This window comes from Selaginella moellendorffii, unplaced genomic scaffold (genome assembly GCF_000143415.4).
Source record: "Selaginella moellendorffii unplaced genomic scaffold, v1.0 SELMOscaffold_1, whole genome shotgun sequence".
Lineage (NCBI taxonomy): Eukaryota > Viridiplantae > Streptophyta > Lycopodiopsida > Selaginellales > Selaginellaceae > Selaginella > Selaginella moellendorffii.
The window spans coordinates 2,832,789-2,851,343 of record NW_003314262.1 but is presented as its reverse complement, the minus strand read 5'-3'; the positions used below and the strand labels follow the sequence as shown (position 1 = coordinate 2,851,343).

Genomic DNA, 18,555 nt, shown 5'->3' with positions numbered 1-18,555 from the left:
GGGATCTCCACTCTGATTGTAAGCCGCGATCATCGTCCCCCACGAAACGCTGTTGCGATCTTCCATGCCCAAGAACAGCTCCTCGGCGTCGCGCAAATGCCCGTTCTGGGCAAGCGCTGCGACGAGCGCGGTCGCGCACACGACATTCCTTTCCGGAATCTGGCGGAAGATCTCCACCGCCCAGTCGAGCTGCGCATTCTGCGCATACGCCGTGATCATGGCCGTCCACGTCACCATGTTGCGCTCTTCCATCCGATCGAACATCTCTTTCGAGCGCTCCAATCGCCGGCACTTGCCGTACATGCTAACCAGCGCGGTGGCCACCGCGTAGTGCATCTCTGTACCGCTCTCCCGGGCCTCCACGTGAACGGCGATGCCGAGGTCGATTCTCCGCAAGCTCGAGCACGCATCGATGACGCTTACGAAGGTGATGGTGTCGGCGCGGATCCCATCCAGATCCATGAGCGCGAAGAGCTGGATCGCGGTGGCGGCGGCACCGTTCTGCGAGTGCGCGGTGATGAGCGCCGTCCAGGAGATCACGCTCCTGTCGCTGGGCGGCATTTGATCGAAGGTGATCCTGGCCTGCTGCAAATGCCCGTTCTGGGCAAATGCCGCGACCATGATGTTCCACGAGTAGCAGTTCCTCGCCGGGATGGAATCGAAGACGCGGCTGGCATCCGCGACGCAGCCGAATCGCCCAAACATCTGGACGAGGAGATTGAGGAGGAAGGAGTCGCGGCATCCGTGCTTGGAGATGTGGGCGTGGACGCGCCGGCCCTCGGGGACTGCCCGCGCGAGCGTGCATTGGCGGATGAGGACGGCATAGGTATCCGCGTCGGCCGCGCGATCGAGGGCTTCCAGGCGATCCAATTCCCTTCTCACGGCGTCGCCGGATCCAGATCCCGCGAGGCTGCCCCTGTCTAGAAGAGGCTTCTTGTGAGGCCTGCGACTGCATTGGTGCAGCGCAAGCGTCCTTCTCATGCCATTGGAGATAAACCCTAAACCCTTGCAAGAAGAAGGAGAATCTTAAGAATATTCGATAAAGTGACCCTGTAATCGGGATATTCGATAAAGTTATGGTTAACTTCATGGTTGATGAAGCTAACCTTTTTTGTTTATTGCAAATATCTGGAATATTCTTCTAAAAGAACTAGGGTTTAACGGACAAGTGATGCGGCTCAGGTATCTCGACGCGGATTTCTTCGACAGGGCCGCCGAGAATGCCACGCTTGCCTGCGCAAGATCGATCCTCCATGTCTGCGCTCTCCAGCTCCAAGATTTCGATCGGCAGCAGCAGCAGCAGCGATCGCAGCTACCGGAGATCGTCCTCGCGCAAGCACAGCAGCAAATCGATGAGAGGCCGCTGCCGGAGCTAGGCGCGTGCTTGGAATCACTCCGGCCGGGCCTCCGGGACAAGCTCTTGGAGAGTCTTCTCCCGTTCAAGCTGGAATGCCGGCCGATCTTAGATCAAGTCCCCAGGGCGCCGCCGACGCTGCCGTGCTTGCCGATATTCGTGCTGGAAATCCCCGAGGTTGATTCTCCGGAAGAGGATTTCTCAATCCAAGAAGAGATTTTCAGCGCGCAGCGTGAGCTACCGCTGGAAGAAGAAGAAGAAGGAGAATTGGCTGCCCTGGATCGCCAGGCCGCGGTTCTCCACATCGAGCCTGTGGAGTTCCAGCCGGTGGTGGTCTCTCGGAATTTCCCTTCTCGCGTTTCAAGGCAGATATTCGTTCTGGAGAGCGAGGAGGTGGATTTTCCAGATCTTTTCACGTCACTGGATGGCTCTGGGATGGAAGAACACAGTGAGGAGCTGGCTTGGGATCCACAGGCTTTAGCATCAGGTCTAGCTATCCAGCCAATCGATCTCGGGATTTTGGAGCAGCTGGCGGCACCACAGGTGTTCGAGAAGCTAGTTATCATCCCAGAGCTATCCCTGCCATACTTTCCATCTCTTGATCAGCAAGGACCGAAAGAAGAATCGCTGTTCGGGAGCTCGACTCTTGGGAAAGTTTCCATGCTGGAAACTAAGCAAGTTGATATCCCTGATGCGGGACTAGAGGAACACACTGTCGCACAGATGGTAGACTCATTGGCCATGCAGCACGTCCAGCTCGAGTTCCTGGACAACTATATAGTGACGCCACAATTGTATGAGAAGCTGGTGCTCGTTCCAGAGCTTTCTCTACGCTGCCATCTCGTCAAGCTTTTGCCGGTTCCAGCGCTCCACTTCAGCGACAGGGAGGAAAAGGTGGAAGAATTCATTTTTGGGACTCTGGCTTCTCTTGCCAAGTACTCTCAGCCGTCTGCCACGGACTTCATATATCTGGACTGGCATCTCTCCGAAAGCAACACTTGCAATGATCACCGGTGCTTCTACTTCAGGAGCCATCATCTCTGGGGTCTTGTGGAGAAAATCGCCACTGCTCCAGCTCCACATCAACCAGGCAGGGAGAGCAGTAGCGTCTCTCAAGACTCAAAACTGCCACCATTGGAATTTCCCACAGAGCCCATCGGTCCGGCTAGAGTCAGCGAAGCGCACGTTTCACTCGATCTAAAGGTGCCTCTACGTGATGCTAAGCGAACCGATGCTAAGCGGCGGAGTGGCAACTTTGGGGTTCCTGGTGCAAGGCTGCCGTCGAGTCAGACATGCACGGGGATTTTCGTGGTGAACAGCAGGCTCGTCAACAAGCACGGACTGATTTCCAGGAGGAGTACGTACCAGCGAATTCTTGCTGTTGAAAAGGGTGGAGCGCAGGTGGTGGAGAGGGAACTAAGGCTACCGATCGACGTCATTCTGAGTCCTACAAAGTGCCTCGTCTTTTACAGCCCGGAGAAGCTCTGCATGCATGAACAAGCGAACAGTGTGGAGGGCGTCTCGGCGTGGATCGAGAGCATTATCGACAATGATATGAAGGCCATCAGCTTTGCCTTCCAGCAATGCATCATGGTAAGCTCTTCAGTTTGCTCCCTCTTATAACTGATATTGTATTCTCTGTCAGGTCTTTGAAGGTGACAGAAGATTCACGACTGCCGTCCTTCAAAATATCGATGACGTCTACGCAGCAGCCGTTGGTCTCAGCATCCACGCCCAATGCTTCGTTTCCCGTGATCCGGCAAACACCGACTCGATCGTTTTGAGCTGCGTCAAGGAAGCTCAAACCAGCGCCACCTCTCGTACGTTTCCTCGAATGACAGAGTCCCCCACTGTGGCGGAAGCATTTCTGACAGAGTCGCCGACAATCAACCCGCTCACCGCTCACGCCATCTTATCTTCCGAGAAAACTCTCGCCGCCTTCATAGCAATGGCACCACCGGAGCAGCTCGCAGCCGCAAAGCCTTTCGCCATATCTTCCCACTCGCTGCAGCTCTTCAAATCCCAGTGCGAGTATGGACAAGTCGAGAGACGTGTGGGACGTGGACAAAAGAATCAGGACTTTATAGACGGATATGGACGACAGCGTGCAGTCGAACCTCTAGAACAGAAGCCTCCATCGTGCAGCGACAGACATGAATTCCAGTATTTTCCTCCCGCGGCCGAGCTGGACGAGGAATGGAACTCGGGGGACCATTTCACGTCGGCTCCATACTTTCCGCCCGCCGGGCAGCTAGACGAGGACTGGGACGAGTCGCCAGCTATTCCAGCGGCGCACACCTTTGAAGCGGTGGCTCTCGATGACATCGAGGGGCGAGAAGACATTGTCAGCAAGAAGTACACGGCGAGCGGCTTTGGCTTCTCCTCAAACAGGCGCCAATCTTCGTCGTCCTCCTCCGTCAAGGACGCTTTGAAGAGTTGGCTGAGCGCTCGCGAGCAAAGCAAGAAGAATCTCAAGAGACCCCCGCCGGCAGCGCCACCTCTGATGGTGCACGACGAGACTCCGACTCGTAGCACTTCGACGAGGAAGAGAAAGGACGCTACTGCAAGTGTTCCTGCTGCTGCTACAAAAGAAGGTGGTGGAGTTAAGAGGAAGAAGCCGAGCAACGACATCTTCACGCTGTGGGAGAACTTCAAGTACCGGAATCAGCCAGCTGCTACTCCGCTGCTCTCAACTTCCAGGAGCTTCAAGAGGCCCTCGAGCTCCATATTCTCTTCGTCGCCGGGACAGAACAACAGCTCCAGTTGCAGCGTCCAGCAGCAACACAAAGCAGGAGGGGGAGTAGCAGCGGGAGGAGGAAAGCGTGCAAAGCGAACCACGATTTGACAACTCGGAACAAAACTTTGGAAACCAGGTTCCAATCACCAGGTTCCCGGGATCGTTTTACACGTCACTCAACTAGATCAAAATGCAAATTCGATGCCAACTTCGTGTGGCAATTACAATGGGCATCCATATGGAATTTAGAGAACCAATAGTAGAGAAATCTCGAAAACTCTCACCCATCAACGAACACTGTGCCCTATGGATACAGAGAATTTTCTCTTGCAATTGCAAAACGTAAGTTAGTATATAAACATAAGACTTCTAGTTTGCAAACTAGTAATAAGTAAGCCTTTTTGGAACAAAATACAAAATAGAAAAGGTGAAGATCAAACCCTAAAATGGAGAATCATTCGACAAAGGTCTAAAATATTCGATAAAGGTGGTAGATCTTTCAATCTTTGAAAAAGTATGAATTCCAAGTAGGTTGCTCATACTATGTCCGAGACTTCTAGCGCGATCTTCAAAACCTCTCGCTCCACGCCAAGTTCTCCCTCGTGTTGCTCTCGCGACCAAGATGACAATCCCCCAGCGCTTCTTCTGGCTGCTGTGCTGCTGCTATCTCCACTGCTGCTGCTCTTGTTTCTCGTCACCCAATCTGTGCGACCAAGTCCGGGAGGAGTTCCAGCCCTGCCTCGTCTCGGCCTTCGACATCCTGCCTCCACCGCCATCGCCAGAATGCTGCAGCGCGCTCCGAGCTCTCACCCACGACGACGCCTGCGCTTGCACCACTTCCAAGCACGTCCGCTGGAGCCAGCTCGCCTCATCGCTTCTGTACGGCCAAAGCCCCCAGATGATCCCCAACTGGCCAGCCATCGACAAAATCCCCTTCCAGTGTGGTATCCCGTCCTCCCGTTTCACTTACCGCTGCAAGAGATCCCCATAGCCAAGGAGCACTAGTTAGAATAACGAACTCGTCACGCAAATCAAAATTGAAAGCAAGCTTCTCGCTTTGTTTTTCTTTACCAGACGCTTGGTACCGATCGGGTTGAAACAAAAATCTCTCTTTTATACATATGAACAGACAGCCACATTTCCCTGCTGCCATCAGTCCAAAAAATTGTAATTCGCAGAACGAAATGTGAAGGAAAAAAAAAAAGAGGTGCCTACATTGTCAAGCTCTCGGTTATTCACACTCGCGCAACAGCCTGGGCCTCTCCTTGACGTGAATCTTTTCGCGCACGTCCTTTCCCACCAGCTTCAAGTTCTTTATTCTGTAACAGCATTTTCAACCGCGTTAGAAACAAGCGCAGCAAACAGAAAGGGAAGAAGTAGCTCACCTAAGTCGACACAATGCCTACGTGAAGAAAGATTTTCTCCTCCCGTGCGCGCGAATGCTGTGAAGAAATCGTCCGTGCTATACAAATGCCCCCTGAATATCGGCCTGGAAAGACTGCTCGCTCATGTAGTGATCGAAGGCTTGGTTTCTGTTCGAGGAGAAGATACTGTCGCCATCGCCAGGTCTCATGGAGTTCGGAACTCCCGTGCTACCCAATCCGATGCCACCTCTCTTGAACTTCGCCAAGGCCTCAGCGCTGTAACCCCCTACCCAGCTATTATCTACTGTCGAAACGGCCCTGTAGTTCCTCGCAGAACTTGGAGAATACGGAGAGAGTGGATTGTCGTACTGCCTCGCCAAAGCACCCACGTCGCCATGGTCTGTAGGAGGGAAAAACTGCCGAATGCCTGCTTTATGTTGAAGCCGCATCGTCCTAGAGATATCGTTCTGCAAAGGGCTTCGACCAACCGCCATAATCGCAGGATCAATGAGATCGAATTCGTTGAGTCGGCCACCTATACAAGACATCCTGGATCGAGCATTGAGCAAATGAAAGGCGACATACCTGCAGGACTGGGGGGCATACTGCTAGAGCTCCTGAGAGAGAACCCCGGAGGAGGAACCGAAGTACCAGAGAATCCCGGCGGTGCAAATAACCGTGCCTTCATCGTAGAGGTATGCACTGAAACAAAAGAGAAGAAATAAGTGAAAACTACTGTAGCTCACATAGCTTACCAGGATCAGCAGACGATATCGACTGGCTTCTAGAGAGCAACGGTGCTTCCAAGGGAAATCCACCCAGCGTACTCTCAAGAGCATGTTGATTGCTGGTCGACGGTTCGTAGCCTATGTCTTCCTGACGAGCGAAAGAAAAGCGTGACTGCTGCTTCCCATGAGGCTTCCAAGGAAGAGGAGACTCCAGAAAATCGTCAGCCGGCTTCGGTGTAGATCTCCCGGTCAGGAAAAGCTTTGTCAAATCTCCTGGACTCGCACCGTCCTCACTGAAGTCCATGGTCAATATGTCAGCTATGATGTTACTTTCGGCAGGTTCGTTGCTCGTCGCTCGCGCAAGCTTTGGATCCAGAGTGCTTGAAGAACTGCTCGGCCTTGGAGTTTCTGTGTCTTGAACACCAAGGTCCAGTCTTTCTAACGCAGAGATCATGTTGCTCTCGGCACCAGGAGGGCTCAAAATCTCGGAGCATAGTGCATGTCCATTGGGAAGATCGGAGCCAAGACTGATACTCATCTCGCCGACGTTCAACTGAACCGGATTATCACTGGCTGCTTTCTCCTGAAAGGCGTCCCCATCATGCTGTGAATCCATAGATGATCGGTATGCATGAACAGGACTGGTGCTTTCTTGACTGGAGTCTGTTTGAGGTTCGGCTTTCATGGTCTTTGCTGGTGTGTCTCGCATACCCCTGTCGAAGAATATTGTAAGTGGAAAAACAAAAAGTGGACGTCCTACCATGCAGCAGCTGGAGGAAGATTAGTCAGCTTCGGCACAGGAGAACTAGCTGGCTTTGAAACTGGAACTTTGTTCGGAGTCTGTTGACTTTGTCCCATCTGGCAAGTTAGAAACGTCGTGAAATGATGTACAAGCTTAAAACAAACAGAATGCATACCGCAGCTGAGCAGCTCCCTTCCGCAGGTGGCGGCAAGACTCCGGCGGCCCGATGAGGCGGCCTTGTAAGATCATTAAACTGGATCTTACTGGAAGAAGCTAAAAGTCAGTGCAAGCGAAAGATGGTCAGGATCGACACATACTTGCCATACTTTGCAATCATCTCCTCCTTGGTATAGCTGTCCTCGTCGGGCCCCTCGTCATGCAAGTATAGACAATCCGGGTTGTTGCACGGCTTCACAAGGCGAGTCAGTAAGAGCAATCGGAAAATTAAACGAGACTCACCAAATTCTTTAGCCACGAGTTACAATACTTGTTAGTCCCGAAACAAGCTCTGCAGCCAGAAACAAATTTATCAGTCGCGCATTACAATCTGATGATTGTAGTTGATACCTCAACAACTTTCCCTCAAAGATGCAACCATCTATAGCATTTATGCATTTCACTGCATCATCATCTCTGACAAAAGTCACATACCTGACGAAGAATAATCTGTGTGAGTTCTCAAACACAAAAGCTGAACAAACTAAAACTTACACGCTTGCAGTGGGACCATTATGCGAATGCTGCCTAGATACCGCAACCTTCAAAATCTTGCCATACTGCCCAAAAAAATCTCGCCTCTCCAGCATCTGCTTCACACGGCATGGCGTTACCAAGACCCGAAGAACAGAGAAACAAAGTCTCACCTCTTCATCAGCGAAGTTCACCGGAAAGCCGACAATGTAGACGAGATTACGCTGTACTACTCGTACATTGCTTAGATGCTTTCTTCCCTCCTGCGTCTTCGACTTGGCCTTGTGCGATTTCCTCTTGCTGGCTGTAAACTCGAGCCTTGCAATCACAATGACGAGCAAAGAATCAGCCTTTTCTCACAGCCTCATCTAAAGTCTAAAGTTCTTACTCGGAGCAGCTTAACCGCGTCCCGACGACCTTGTCCTTGTCATATGGCGTTCGGCATGCCGGGCACCGCCCTTCGGTGTTCTCCTTGGCCGCATTTTCCATCACCTGGTGCCAGCACCACACGCAAATCTGCGAAGCACACACACGGATTATCGACAACGCTCCACCGATTTCTTCTTCCACAGCTCAAACCTGGTAGCCGCAGTGGCACGGCTTCAAGTGCCGGTCCGTAATATCCATCTCCTCCATGCACAGCGGGCAGTCCAAATCCTCCTCCATCGCGACGAGCAAGCTGGAATTTCCGCGAGGAATTGCCGACGATTGCGTCGAAAAGCCCTAGCAGCCCGGCCCAAAACCCTACAGCTAGAGTGGATCTCCAAGCTCGCGCCGACTAGTCCACGACCTTTCGCGCATCCACCATCGCCGCGCCTAATCTCTCGCAGGCCACTCTTTCTTCTCAATCCCTAGCGCCTTGCCGTCCTCCTAGCGGAAAAAATAATCGTAGAAGCGGCGTTTCGAGGGCCGCGATCGTGCCACGTACGACCAACGCATCCCGGTCGTTGATACGGCGCTTAATGCTCCTATTTGGTTAGCATGCTAAAAAAAGGCAAAACGAAGAGAGAATCGGACAGGAATGATTCCGGTTATGAGTATATTCCTCTTTCAAACTTTGACACGAAGCGAATTGTTCCTGGAAGAACACGAGATCACAAGCGTGTGGCTTCTTGTGAGAACTCCCGCATCGAAATCATAGAAGAAGATTAAACCTTACTTCTTTCTTACTTGGTTGGCAGCGTCGATCTCTTGGCACCGCATTCCGAGCAAAACTTTGCATCCGATCGACCATAAGGAACGTCGCATTTGTCACACCTTTCTCCCGGATTACATGGAGTCTTCTCGCAATCAAAAATTTCTCTCGTGAGTTCTCGCGGAAAGAAAGAAAAGAATCGATAGGAACACTCACAGTCGTGCACGGGAGCGACCACTTTTGTCGTCCTTTGGAACCGGAGCTGGAGCCCCCGACTTCTACTTCAACCTGTGCATGATCACAGCTGAGAGGAGATGGAGGCGAGCACGAATTTTAATCAAGATCTGTTTAGATTGTGCAAGCATTAGATGACAAGCTTCCAAAGTTCTCGGAGATAAAATGTACTTGCCTTCAATCTCGAAGCCCCAGAGGAAGATGATCCAGCAACCTGTTCTGGAAGAAACGTCCTTGTTTCAAGCAAAGGATTTAAAAAAAGGGAATGGACGGACGTACTTGCGCCACGTTGGACGAGTCCAGGTGGCAGGCGATTGGAGAGCGCCGCGGCAGTGAGCCCGGTTCCAGCTTTTTTGGCGGGGCGAAGGGCCGTACAGCTCTTTTGATGGTGCTTGAAAGCTTCCGGACGAAACTTTCGATCGCAGTGAGGGCATTGCTCCAAATTGCCTTCCCATTGCGCATAGGCCCTGCGAAACATTCATCCACAAAATCAGTAAGAACTTTGATCACGAAGAGGAAATAGGAAGAGCTCATTCTGAGGGGGGAGAGAGAGAGAGAGAGAGAGATGGAAGAAAAGAATGATCTAGGAACGGATTGGAAGGGCTCACTCTGAGAGAGTGATGGAAGAAAGAATGATCTACATGGATTGGAAGAGCTCACACTGAGAAGAATGGAAATTCTCGACCAAGAGAGAGAAAAAGAATGAAATGGACTTCAAGGGAAGGGATTGGAAGAGAAGAATGGACAAAGGATGAGAGAGAATGAAATGAAATGTCTACGAAGGAATAGATTGGAAGAGCTCACTCTGAGTCTGAGAAGAATGGAAATTCTCGACAAAGAGAGAGAAATCTTTGAAGGAAAGAGAGAGAAAGAACTTGAGGATCAAAGCAAGAAATTTGGAATGGAGCTCACGCGTCGTTGAATGCATCCACATTGTAGCCTCCCGAGCTCGTCGCGATGGGAATCTCGGCGGGCGGCAGCGGCAATGGCCGGCGCTCCTTTGGCGGCTTGAGCTCCTCCTCAGCTAGCCATTTCTTCTGGCACTGCGGGATGTGGATCGGCAAACTGGCCACGAAATATCACCAAAGTCTCACAGCAAGATCGCGCGGCAGTGAGATCGAATCGAAGCTTTACCTCTTTGTTCCATACTCGCGGCCGCAGAGGTAGCACATCAGCATCTTGGGCCTGGCGGCCATGTTGCCGCCCACGGCGATGTCCATCGGGGGCGCGATCCAAGAATTCCTGCCGAGACGAGGGCGATCGCGGAGAAAATCGGTGGCATTCCACGGCGCGCGATCGATCGAGAGTGATCCAAAGAAAGGATAGAAACCCCAGAAACGCCCACTGCCACCACGGACGCGTAGTATAACGTTCTCACGGATGGCGTGGGGCAATTGTAGCGGTTGGATCACAAACTCTACGGCTAGAATTAAATCCTTTCTCATTGATCGGCGAGTGGATTTGGTCTTACAATATCGAAATTGACCATCGCGCAAGCGAGGAGTTTGTTCTTGGGGTCTAACATCTCGAGCTTCAATCGATACGCTCCCTGCAAGAAAAAAAACTTTAGATACAAAGTTTGTACGAAGATCTTCTTACCGATGGCGTGACCGATGGCAAGTTTTGGGAGCTCTTGAGCACAAAGTTTCCTGCTTCCACTGGACAGCTTGTTTTCTGGCACAGATCGTAGATTTCCCTGTGCACAAAGATTCCATGGAAGTAGACTGTGATCGCAAGCTTTCCCGACGCCAATCTAGCACCTGATGGAAAACTCACGCTCTTTAATACACATATACAGCTCTGAAGAAGAACTTAACTTGATGAACCAGTCACTTGGAACTCGACGTCTTCGCCAGTAATCGCAGGATCTGGGACAACTTTCACGTCTTGGAGAGTGATCTCACGAGGGCGATGATCTGCACGAAAACGAGGGAAACGAGTTAACAAAACCAAGGAAAATCAAAAGACCACTCACCACAAGGTGTCCAAGAGCTGCTCGCCGAGACAGCCGAGAAGGAAAGAACAGCGAGAAGCAGTAAGCTCTGGAAAAACTTCTCCATAGCTAGGTTTCACAAAGAGGCCAAAGCCTTTTCGATTCATAAATAGGCAACTCAAAAGGAAAGCACAGAACCCTTTTTATCGTTTTTGCGAAACTTAAAAAGCTTACGCTGCCGCGTCTAATCGTCGCCAAACGATCTGGAACTGGATGTTTGCACAGGCCAAAAGGCTGGAGCCCTGAACGATCTGCATTCTAATCTTGTACTTCCCCTGAGAGAGAGAGAGAGAGAGAGAGAGAAAGTTTGCGAGAGTGAGAGAGAAGATCTAAAAAACAAAAGAAAAAAAATTCCTGTGACTTACAGAGGGCGTAAATCCAGGGAGCGCTTGGGTGCTGTTCAAGACGAAATCACCAGCAGCAATTGGGCACTTTGTTTTCTCGCACAAATCGTCCACCTCTCGGTGCACAGGGATGTTATGCCATAGCACAGTGACAATCACAGTGCCGGACTTGATTGGAACACCTTGAAAAAGCAGACAATTCGCAAAGAATCACGCAATAATCACTTACACAGAAATCTCGCAGAGAAAACCTACTTGTGCTCGCTGGAACAACGAATGCCGCATCCTGGCCGCTCACAACGGGATCCGGCAGGACCTCCACGTCCTTGATCTTGACGGAATAGCTCTTGTACTTGTCTAAAGGAAGAGAGCAAGGATTGTTATGCCCTAATTCGCCAAGCAGCTAGAAAGGACGAGGGAATGCAACGCGCTTACCGCATAACTCCCAGGAGCTCGCCACAGCCAGAGCCGCGGTGGCCGCCATGGCCAAGACGCACAAGAGATTTCCCGCCGAAGCCATAAAAATGCCCCAATTCAGAAACCATACATACCAATTTTATAATCCATGTATGAAGTGTTTAAAGTAACTCATACTTCTTGAGCAACGCAGGACCATGTAAACAGTATATGAATGAATGAACGATGAAACAGGCAAGGCTTGTATGACAATAAAACTCTGTTATTTCATTCATTCATTCATTCATATACTCTTTACAAAGTCTTGCAGCGCCAAAAAGCATGAGATTAATGGGTTCAAATATGTTGCAACACACGAGTCTCCATACAGGATAAATGCAAACCTTCCTTTGTCGATGGCTGTCACCCATTGTTCCGCCAGCTCTTGAGGGTGGCTGTTTGTCGTCCAATCTCATGGGCATCTACATCCACCTCGTCCCTTGTGCCTGGCCTTTGTATAGATCTTCAGAAAACTAGATTCTAAAGTACTTAATCACTGAGCCTGGGAACCACAGAGCATTCCATTCTTATTACGAACTCAGTCTCTAATGCCTACTCAAAGCCTCTTCTTGCAACGCTGCCAATTCTTCCAAACGTTTAATGCGTGCCTAGCAAGCAAATAATACCTCGTATATTATTATGTTTGTTTATGTAAAGACCAGCTTACCAGGCTGCGAAAACCACGCACAAAAGGATGATCAACCAGTTGCACCGCTGTGGGTCTGTTTGTTCCTCTTTCGAAACACCGATCCAAAAAGTGATGGCATTCGACCAGGAAGCTGTTAGGGGTCTCCTCCGGACCAGATTGGACGTCAACTTCCCGTCCAAAGAAGTGAGAGCGCTGTGAACTTAAAATGTAAAACAGAAAAAAATGCAAAGGGAGCAGACAAACCCTGGAGGGAAAGAAATCTTTGCTGATGCTTAAGTATTTACTCTGTGGCTCCAAATTCTTGATCATTTCAAGTACAACACAGCCCAGGCTCCAAACATCCGCTGAAAGACTATCACAATACTGGAAATACAAGTTTCAGCAATGTGGCCACGATTATCAATCCACAAACCTCAGCCGGCATCTCAGGAACGACCTCTATCTGGTAAGGAAAATTGTAACAGTTTCAGAGTTTACAGACTAGACACGTACCGATTGCAAAGCGATGCCATAATGAGAGAGCTTAACAACTTCATGCGAAGTATCCACAAGTATGTTTGCAGCTGTGAGCGCCCTGACAAAGAATCTACAGATCCGTATGAAGTTTTCATTTGGAATTGATCAATCTTAAAGCATGAACCCGTGTCTTGTGCGTCTGCTATGAAGATACACCAAGCCAGATAAAATCTGATAAGTGTAGCTTCGAACTGCATCTTCGTTGAATGACACACTTGCAAGTGCTTTTCCACGTACGTTCTTCTCATAAATGAACAGCATGCAATTCACAATCCATGGATAGTTTATAGCTTCAACGACTGCCTCAGATGCATAGTACTGCACGATGTGGGGGTGCCGCAGAGCGCTGAGTTCTGCAACTCGCTGAAAGTCATAAGTTAGATGTGCATGAGCTACTAAGCTAGAGAGTAGACTACTTCCCACCTTAGGCAGGTTCTTAAATTGTGCAGGGAGCACATCGGAACTGTAAAGCAGAATTCTGCGGCAGGGTTGGCCTCTGTAAAGGCCTTGAACATATATATGTTTGGAGTGGAGCTCAGAGTGTGGAATAATGTTTGTCTGTCTCCACTCAGCAGTGTCACCACCTGTCCTGCCAGCATGAGCTCAAATTCATAGCCTATTACGTTTATACACACCTGCATGCTGTCTTCGAAAGGCTTGCAAGATATCGATTATCACATCCATGTCTGAAAAGTCAGAGTCACTTTGGTTCATGATTTCTTTCAGGGCCTCTGCATTTTGTTCACCATAATTAACTTCAGCCAGCTTTACAAATAGTTTTAATGATTCACAAAGTAAGCTCTTCAAGCTTATCTCATTCCTCTTTTCTGATCGCCACCAGTAAATCATGAACTCAACAGTATTATGCAGCCTCAGGTCAATCTCAACTTCCCGAAAACCATGTTTATGCAAGTGTAGAACAGTTTGTACAACTTGGTAAGTGACTTCTAGAAGGCAAGACACGGTGAGTGCCTCACTATGGTGACTGTGACGGTCGCTACTCTCCGTAAATATGCGACGCTCGCGATTCTCGGTAAGTATGTAACGCTTCCCAGTATCGTGGCAGTGACACCATCCAAAAATCTGCACAATAGAGGAACTTGGACCTAGGAAAGGACCCTTTGTCACCTCAAGATCCTCATCATAATCGAGCTCCACAAGTTTAGCAGCCTGACCCAGCCAACCAAACCACTCCTCAGTAGGACCAGCAGGCCAATCTTCCATGTTTATTCTTGGACAGTAGCCGCTTTGTCTTTGAGATAAGTACACGACAAGCTCCTCTGAACTTGCATTCTTCACCAATTCGGCACAATCTTCGTTTGCCAAACTGTGGAGGTCATAATACAGATCCTGCTCCTGCTCAATATCGGACAGCCGCTCAAGAACACGGCCCGCCCAAATACCCTCTGACCTTCCAATTGCGTCCGAGTTGATTATGTCCACACATTCCTGAAGCTCTGACAGAAATTCCACAACTTCCCATCTTCTGTCATACCTGGATGCAGCGATCCACTCCCAGTGCTCTTTATGACTACATTGCCCGAGAAATTCCTTCACTCTATCCAATACATGGGCAAGGCGCTCCAAGGCCGCAGATAGGGGTGGGATTGAGAAAGGTAGCCCGGCATTGATGATCTGCCCCCACAAGCGGCAGTACAGGGCATGTTGATTGCATACCAAAAACAGTAGCCTGCATAGACGAGGATACGCTTTGGCATTTGGCGCAAGCTTAGAAATCGCATCGATCAACCTCAGTATGTCCTCCATACCCAGGCTTTGACTTGGCTTGGGTGAAGGGGGGAGGGGGTATGCAGATATAAGCGCTGTTCATCTTCTTGAGCTCCACCAAGTTGGCAAAATAGGAGCCAAGTCAACAGGGAGTCAATAAATAATAGTTTGTTATAACTATAACAAATCATATCTCAAATCCATAGAACTAGTCTTCTTCTCTCTCAGCTTTTTTGTTTTTCTCTCTTCTTTTGATCATCAACAAGTTTCGACATGAAAGCTGACTTAACACATATTGTAAAACTTAGGGAATATTGGAGCTATTCGCACTTGCTCTTTATTCTTGAAATGTGTTAAATTTAAGTGATGAATACATTCGCACTATGTTTTAAAATAAAGTAAATTACTTTACATTAAAATTTAGGATATTTTTTTAAAACATTTTGATTCGCACATAGTGCTAACTTTAACACAATGTTTTCACTTTTTAAAACATTCAGACCGATTTTAAAAGATGGGGGGGGGGGTTCTTTTAAACTTAAAATATTTTTAAAAGGAATCTCCGAGATTCCCCAAAGATTCTAGCGCCCTGATTAGGGCATTTCAGTTTTTTGCCGCGAGCTGCTGTGATCTCAGGCATTTTATGGCGGGGGAGCCGACAGTAGTCATCGCCCTAGGGTTAGATCCTGTTGGGGATTCAGTGGAGGAAGGAAGAGCCGATTTTGGGGAAGGAGGAGCTGTAGGGTTTAACACAGGTTTAGGGCAGTGGCATCTAGTGAGGAGGTGCTGCTCGTGAAGTGAGGAGCAACCGTGGTGGATCTGGGAAGAGCACCAAGCCCAGCTGTTGCTTGAGGAGGCAGGCTGCCTCAGGGCTGAGGCCGTGGAAATGTGGATCTCTCGAATCTTGGTTTATTTTGAAGACATTTTAAAGTAAGTCAAGTGCGAAGTCACTAGTGTTTTACGTTAAATTTTTACTACAAAAACTTATGCAGGTGGGAATGAAAATGTTTTAAAATGCATACTTAAAGCTTAAAACAACCTAAAAACTATTGAAGTGCGAATGCAACAGTCACAAAAATTAAAATACACATTTTAAAATATTTTTATATAAAGCGCAAGTGCGAATGGCTCCATTTTATATTTCGCTATATAACCAAACTAACAAGAATAAAGATGCCCGCCACCAGAAATCAGTAGCAGGAATAGAGCAATATAGATGCTGAGGTGTATGAATGAGAGGCTGTGCCGACAATAGGGAGGCGAGAAACAGCAGAAGAACAAAAATCATTGGCAGGCTTGTCGCTAATATTGACTAGGTGGGTGGTAAATCAGTGTAATTGTAAAATTGGGACCAGATAATAGCGAAGGCTTACTTAAAATCTTGTTGATTTCGAGCTTGAGGAGCAAATCCGACGCCAGCAGGACGAGCCCGCTGCGAGCGACGTCATCTTCATCTCCCCGAGCTAGCACGACTAAATTTTAACTCATTTATTTGACTTAAGCAGTGGTAGAATAGTCCTGCCACGGAACAGATCCGGGTTTTTCATTCCCGGGCAGTGCACCTGTGAAAACTAAGCAAATATACCACCCACCTAGGGACTACTAAAGTCTAACTTCGCAATATTTGCAAAAGACAATTTTTGTTCCTTTGATGCTGTCTTGCCACTTGTCGTTGGTGTGAGTGGATTTGGTCTTACAATATCGAAATTGACCATCGCGCAAGCGAGGAGTTTGTTCTTGGGGTCTAACATCTCGAGCTTCAATCGATACGCTCCCTGCAAGAATAAAAGCTTTAGATCCAAAGTTTGTACGAAGATCTTCTTACCGATGGCGTGACCGATGGCAAGTTTTGGGCGCTCTTGAGCACAAAGTTTCCTGCTTCAACTGGACAGCTTGTTTTCTGGCACAGATCGTAGATCTCCCTGCGCACAAAAATTCCATGGAAGTAGACTGTGATCGCAAGCTTTCCCGACGCCAATCTAGCACCTGATGGAAAACTCACGCTCTTTAATACACATATACAGCTCTGAAGAAGAATTTAACTTGATGAACCAGTGACTTGGAACTCGACGTCTTCGCCAGTAATCGCAGGGTCCACGACAACTTTCACGTCTACGAGGGCGATGATACGGGAAACGAGTTAACAAAACAAAGGAAAATCAAAAGATAACTCACCACAAGGTGCCCAGGAGCTGCAGCCGAGACAGAAAGAACAGCTAGAAGCAGTAAGCTCTGGTAAAGCTTCTAGCACAGAACCCTTTTTATTGCTTTTGCGAAACTTAATAACTTGTCTAATCGTCGCCAAACGATCTGGAACTGGATGTTTTGCACAAGCGATCTGCATTCTAATCTTGTACTTCCCCTGAGAGAGAAGATCTAAAGAACAAAAGAAAGAAAAATCCTGTGACTTACAGAGGGCGTAAATCCAGGCAGCGCTTGGGTGCTGTTCAAGACGAAATCACCAGCAGCAATTGGGCACTTTGTCCACCTCTCGATGCACAGGGATGTTATGCCATAGCACAGTGACAATCACAGTGCCGGACTTGATTGGAACACCTTGAAAGAGCAGCAATTCGCAAAGAATCACGCAATAATCACTTAGAAAGAAATCTCGCAGAGAAAACCTACTTGTGCTCGCTGGAACAACGAATGCCGCATCCTGGCCGCTCACAACGGGATCCGGCAGGACCTCCACGTCCTTGATCTTGACGGGATAGCTCTTGTACTTGTCTAAAGGAAGAGATTATGCCCTAATTCGCCAAGCAGCTAGAAAGGACGAGGGAAAGCAACGCGCTTACCGCATAACTCCCAGGAGCTCGCCACAGCCAGAGCCGCGGTGGCCGCCATGGCCAAGACGCACAAGAGATTTCCCGCCGAAGCCATAAAAATGCCCCAATTCAGAAACCATGCATACCAATGTAAATATTATAATCCATTACAACAGTGATCAAGGAATCTGTATCTCTCACTTATAAATCTAGTGTTTAAAGTCACTCGTGCCTCTTGAGCACCGCAGAAGCATATGAATGAATGGATGATGACTAATGAAAACTAAAGTTCACTTGGTATTACATTGTGCAACAGGCAAGGCTTGTATGAGCCCGCTCCACAACAATCAAACTCTGTTATCGATCTTCAGAAAATTAGATCCTAAAGTGCCTTATCACTGAGCCTGGGAACCTCAGAGCATTCAATTCTTGTATTACGAACGCAGTCTTCCTTTTTTCCACGGCCGTTTCAATTCCTGAAAAAGTTGGTGACGGTGCATCTAGCATGAAAACAGCTCGCGGGCAAGGACCTGTAAAGCCGCAGCCTCTGCTGCTCATCCGTGAGACAGTGCTTTGCCCCAGCAGCCGCAAGTTGTGTGAAGAAGCCCTGGAGCTTAGCAGTGTGAGTCTAGATACTGCCATTTTCCTCTAGCCTCAAGGAATCCATTTGTGAATGGATGTTGAAGACATCCATTTCACTCTTGGTGCCATAAGTGTCACTCAGCCACTTCCAAAGCTCTGCGGCAGTGGACTTTGGAATTGATGGGGCAGCAAAGAGAACATTTGAGGACAAGCACATCGCAATACTCCCTCTAGCCTTGGAATCCCGAAGGTTCCAATCACGCACCTCAGCAGCGCTAGAGCCTGGAGCCGGTGATGACTCTGTCCCATCTACAATCCCCAACAAACCATGAAACAAGAGATAGGATTCAAGATGGATCTTGAATCCCTCAAACCCTTCTCCATCAAACTCGCGGATGGATGGCTTTCCTTCCATAGCACTATCCCAGCTCCGATACCATGAGACAAATCGGGATCAAAGCGCACCGCGCTAGCGGACAGAACAGGAAAACCTTAATGAAAGACCAGCTTACCCGGTGCACGAAAGGATGACAAA

General features: G+C 48.9%; 6 protein-coding genes and 1 long non-coding RNA gene across 10 annotated transcripts; 1 reads left to right on the top strand and 6 right to left on the bottom strand.

The window, feature by feature from the left end:
• The first annotated feature begins 1,171 nt into the window (after window positions 1–1,171).
• LOC9630452 lies at window positions 1,172–4,403 on the top strand. The gene is made up of 2 exons (XM_002961965.2): window positions 1,172–2,947; window positions 3,000–4,403. Exons 1-2 carry the CDS (start codon window positions 1,172–1,174, stop codon window positions 4,197–4,199), a joined length of 2,976 nt encoding a protein of 991 aa, XP_002962011.1. The 3' UTR covers window positions 4,200–4,403.
• Window positions 4,404–4,548: 145 nt separating this feature from the next.
• On the bottom strand, window positions 4,549–8,514 carry LOC9657279 (CCR4-NOT transcription complex subunit 4). 4 transcript variants are annotated; one of them, XM_024684960.1, is made up of 15 exons: window positions 8,195–8,514; window positions 8,004–8,131; window positions 7,789–7,933; window positions 7,637–7,731; window positions 7,493–7,576; window positions 7,385–7,433; window positions 7,243–7,334; window positions 7,101–7,188; window positions 6,944–7,041; window positions 6,211–6,896; window positions 6,041–6,157; window positions 5,477–5,990; window positions 5,307–5,410; window positions 5,163–5,237; window positions 4,567–5,063 (listed from the first exon to the last, which is right to left on the bottom strand). In XM_024684960.1, exons 1-12 carry the CDS (start codon window positions 8,279–8,281, stop codon window positions 5,554–5,556), a joined length of 2,106 nt encoding a protein of 701 aa, XP_024540728.1. In that variant the 5' UTR covers window positions 8,282–8,514; the 3' UTR covers window positions 4,567–5,063; window positions 5,163–5,237; window positions 5,307–5,410; window positions 5,477–5,553. The 4 variants fall into 4 exon arrangements, with proteins under 4 accessions (XP_024540738.1, XP_024540728.1, XP_024540734.1 ...); XM_024684966.1 differs by having other exon boundaries at window positions 5,163–5,234; XM_024684970.1 differs by having other exon boundaries at window positions 4,549–5,063; window positions 5,163–5,410; window positions 7,252–7,334.
• A 109-nt stretch (window positions 8,515–8,623) lies between these two features.
• Window positions 8,624–9,086, bottom strand: LOC112350005. Its single transcript, XR_002993606.1, has 2 exons — window positions 8,967–9,086; window positions 8,624–8,895 (listed from the first exon to the last, which is right to left on the bottom strand). It is a non-coding gene; the product is annotated as an uncharacterized LOC112350005 (long non-coding RNA).
• A 75-nt stretch (window positions 9,087–9,161) lies between these two features.
• On the bottom strand, window positions 9,162–10,362 carry LOC112348223 (zinc finger protein 474-like). The gene is made up of 4 exons (XM_024680371.1): window positions 10,119–10,362; window positions 9,897–10,049; window positions 9,264–9,451; window positions 9,162–9,217 (listed from the first exon to the last, which is right to left on the bottom strand). Exons 1-4 carry the CDS (start codon window positions 10,202–10,204, stop codon window positions 9,162–9,164), a joined length of 483 nt encoding a protein of 160 aa, XP_024536139.1. The 5' UTR covers window positions 10,205–10,362.
• A 43-nt stretch (window positions 10,363–10,405) lies between these two features.
• Window positions 10,406–11,044, bottom strand: LOC9657278 (putative phosphatidylglycerol/phosphatidylinositol transfer protein DDB_G0282179). Its single transcript, XM_024685336.1, has 4 exons — window positions 10,960–11,044; window positions 10,802–10,900; window positions 10,584–10,744; window positions 10,406–10,533 (listed from the first exon to the last, which is right to left on the bottom strand). Exons 1-4 carry the CDS (start codon window positions 11,042–11,044, stop codon window positions 10,426–10,428), a joined length of 453 nt encoding a protein of 150 aa, XP_024541104.1. The 3' UTR covers window positions 10,406–10,425.
• Window positions 11,045–11,051: 7 nt separating this feature from the next.
• LOC112349975 (putative phosphatidylglycerol/phosphatidylinositol transfer protein DDB_G0282179) lies at window positions 11,052–11,876 on the bottom strand. The gene is made up of 4 exons (XM_024685326.1): window positions 11,757–11,876; window positions 11,577–11,678; window positions 11,343–11,503; window positions 11,052–11,252 (listed from the first exon to the last, which is right to left on the bottom strand). The coding sequence occupies exons 1-4, from the start codon at window positions 11,839–11,841 to the stop codon at window positions 11,148–11,150; spliced, it is 453 nt and encodes a 150-aa protein (XP_024541094.1). The 5' UTR covers window positions 11,842–11,876; the 3' UTR covers window positions 11,052–11,147.
• Window positions 11,877–16,143: 4,267 nt separating this feature from the next.
• On the bottom strand, window positions 16,144–17,517 carry LOC9630451. The gene is made up of 7 exons (XM_024680361.1): window positions 17,469–17,517; window positions 17,299–17,400; window positions 17,083–17,198; window positions 16,846–17,032; window positions 16,714–16,782; window positions 16,496–16,656; window positions 16,144–16,445 (listed from the first exon to the last, which is right to left on the bottom strand). The coding sequence occupies exons 1-7, from the start codon at window positions 17,515–17,517 to the stop codon at window positions 16,263–16,265; spliced, it is 867 nt and encodes a 288-aa protein (XP_024536129.1). The 3' UTR covers window positions 16,144–16,262.
• Window positions 17,518–18,555: the final 1,038 nt, after the last annotated feature.

Excerpts from the sequence above, each read along its gene's own strand:
- LOC9630452 (XM_002961965.2), top strand. The coding sequence starts at position 1,172 with ATGCGGCTCAGGTATCTCGACGCGGATTTCTTCGACAGGGCCGCCGAG. Across the intron at positions 2,948-2,999 it reads CCTTCCAGCAATGCATCATG|GTCTTTGAAGGTGACAGAAG; the intron begins GTAAGCTCTTCA and ends ATTCTCTGTCAG.
- LOC9657279 (XM_002961490.2), bottom strand. The coding sequence starts at position 8,281 with ATGGAGGAGGATTTGGACTGCCCGCTGTGCATGGAGGAGATGGATATT. Across the intron at positions 7,934-8,003 it reads ACGCGGTTAAGCTGCTCCGA|GCTCGAGTTTACAGCCAGCA; the intron begins GTAAGAACTTTA and ends TGTGATTGCAAG. Across the intron at positions 7,042-7,100 it reads AAGGGAGCTGCTCAGCTGCG|ATGGGACAAAGTCAACAGAC; the intron begins GTATGCATTCTG and ends CTAACTTGCCAG.
- LOC112348223 (XM_024680371.1), bottom strand. The coding sequence starts at position 10,204 with ATGGACATCGCCGTGGGCGGCAACATGGCCGCCAGGCCCAAGATGCTG. Across the intron at positions 10,050-10,118 it reads CGCGAGTATGGAACAAAGAG|TTTGCCGATCCACATCCCGC; the intron begins GTAAAGCTTCGA and ends TTTCGTGGCCAG. Across the intron at positions 9,218-9,263 it reads ACTCGTCCAACGTGGCGCAA|GACGTTTCTTCCAGAACAGG; the intron begins GTACGTCCGTCC and ends GCTTGAAACAAG.
- LOC9657278 (XM_024685336.1), bottom strand. The coding sequence starts at position 11,044 with ATGGAGAAGTTTTTCCAGAGCTTACTGCTTCTCGCTGTTCTTTCCTTC. Across the intron at positions 10,745-10,801 it reads CCAAGTGACTGGTTCATCAA|GTGCTAGATTGGCGTCGGGA; the intron begins GTTAAGTTCTTC and ends GTTTTCCATCAG. Across the intron at positions 10,534-10,583 it reads TGCCATCGGTCACGCCATCG|GGAGCGTATCGATTGAAGCT; the intron begins GTAAGAAGATCT and ends TTTTTCTTGCAG.
- LOC112349975 (XM_024685326.1), bottom strand. The coding sequence starts at position 11,841 with ATGGCTTCGGCGGGAAATCTCTTGTGCGTCTTGGCCATGGCGGCCACC. Across the intron at positions 11,679-11,756 it reads GAGCTCCTGGGAGTTATGCG|ACAAGTACAAGAGCTATTCC; the intron begins GTAAGCGCGTTG and ends CTCTTCCTTTAG. Across the intron at positions 11,504-11,576 it reads CGTTGTTCCAGCGAGCACAA|GTGTTCCAATCAAGTCCGGC; the intron begins GTAGGTTTTCTC and ends TGCTTTTTCAAG.
- LOC9630451 (XM_024680361.1), bottom strand. The coding sequence starts at position 17,517 with ATGGCGGCCACCGCGGCTCTGGCTGTGGCGAGCTCCTGGGAGTTATGC. Across the intron at positions 16,657-16,713 it reads CCAAGTCACTGGTTCATCAA|GTGCTAGATTGGCGTCGGGA; the intron begins GTTAAATTCTTC and ends GTTTTCCATCAG. Across the intron at positions 16,446-16,495 it reads TGCCATCGGTCACGCCATCG|GGAGCGTATCGATTGAAGCT; the intron begins GTAAGAAGATCT and ends TTATTCTTGCAG.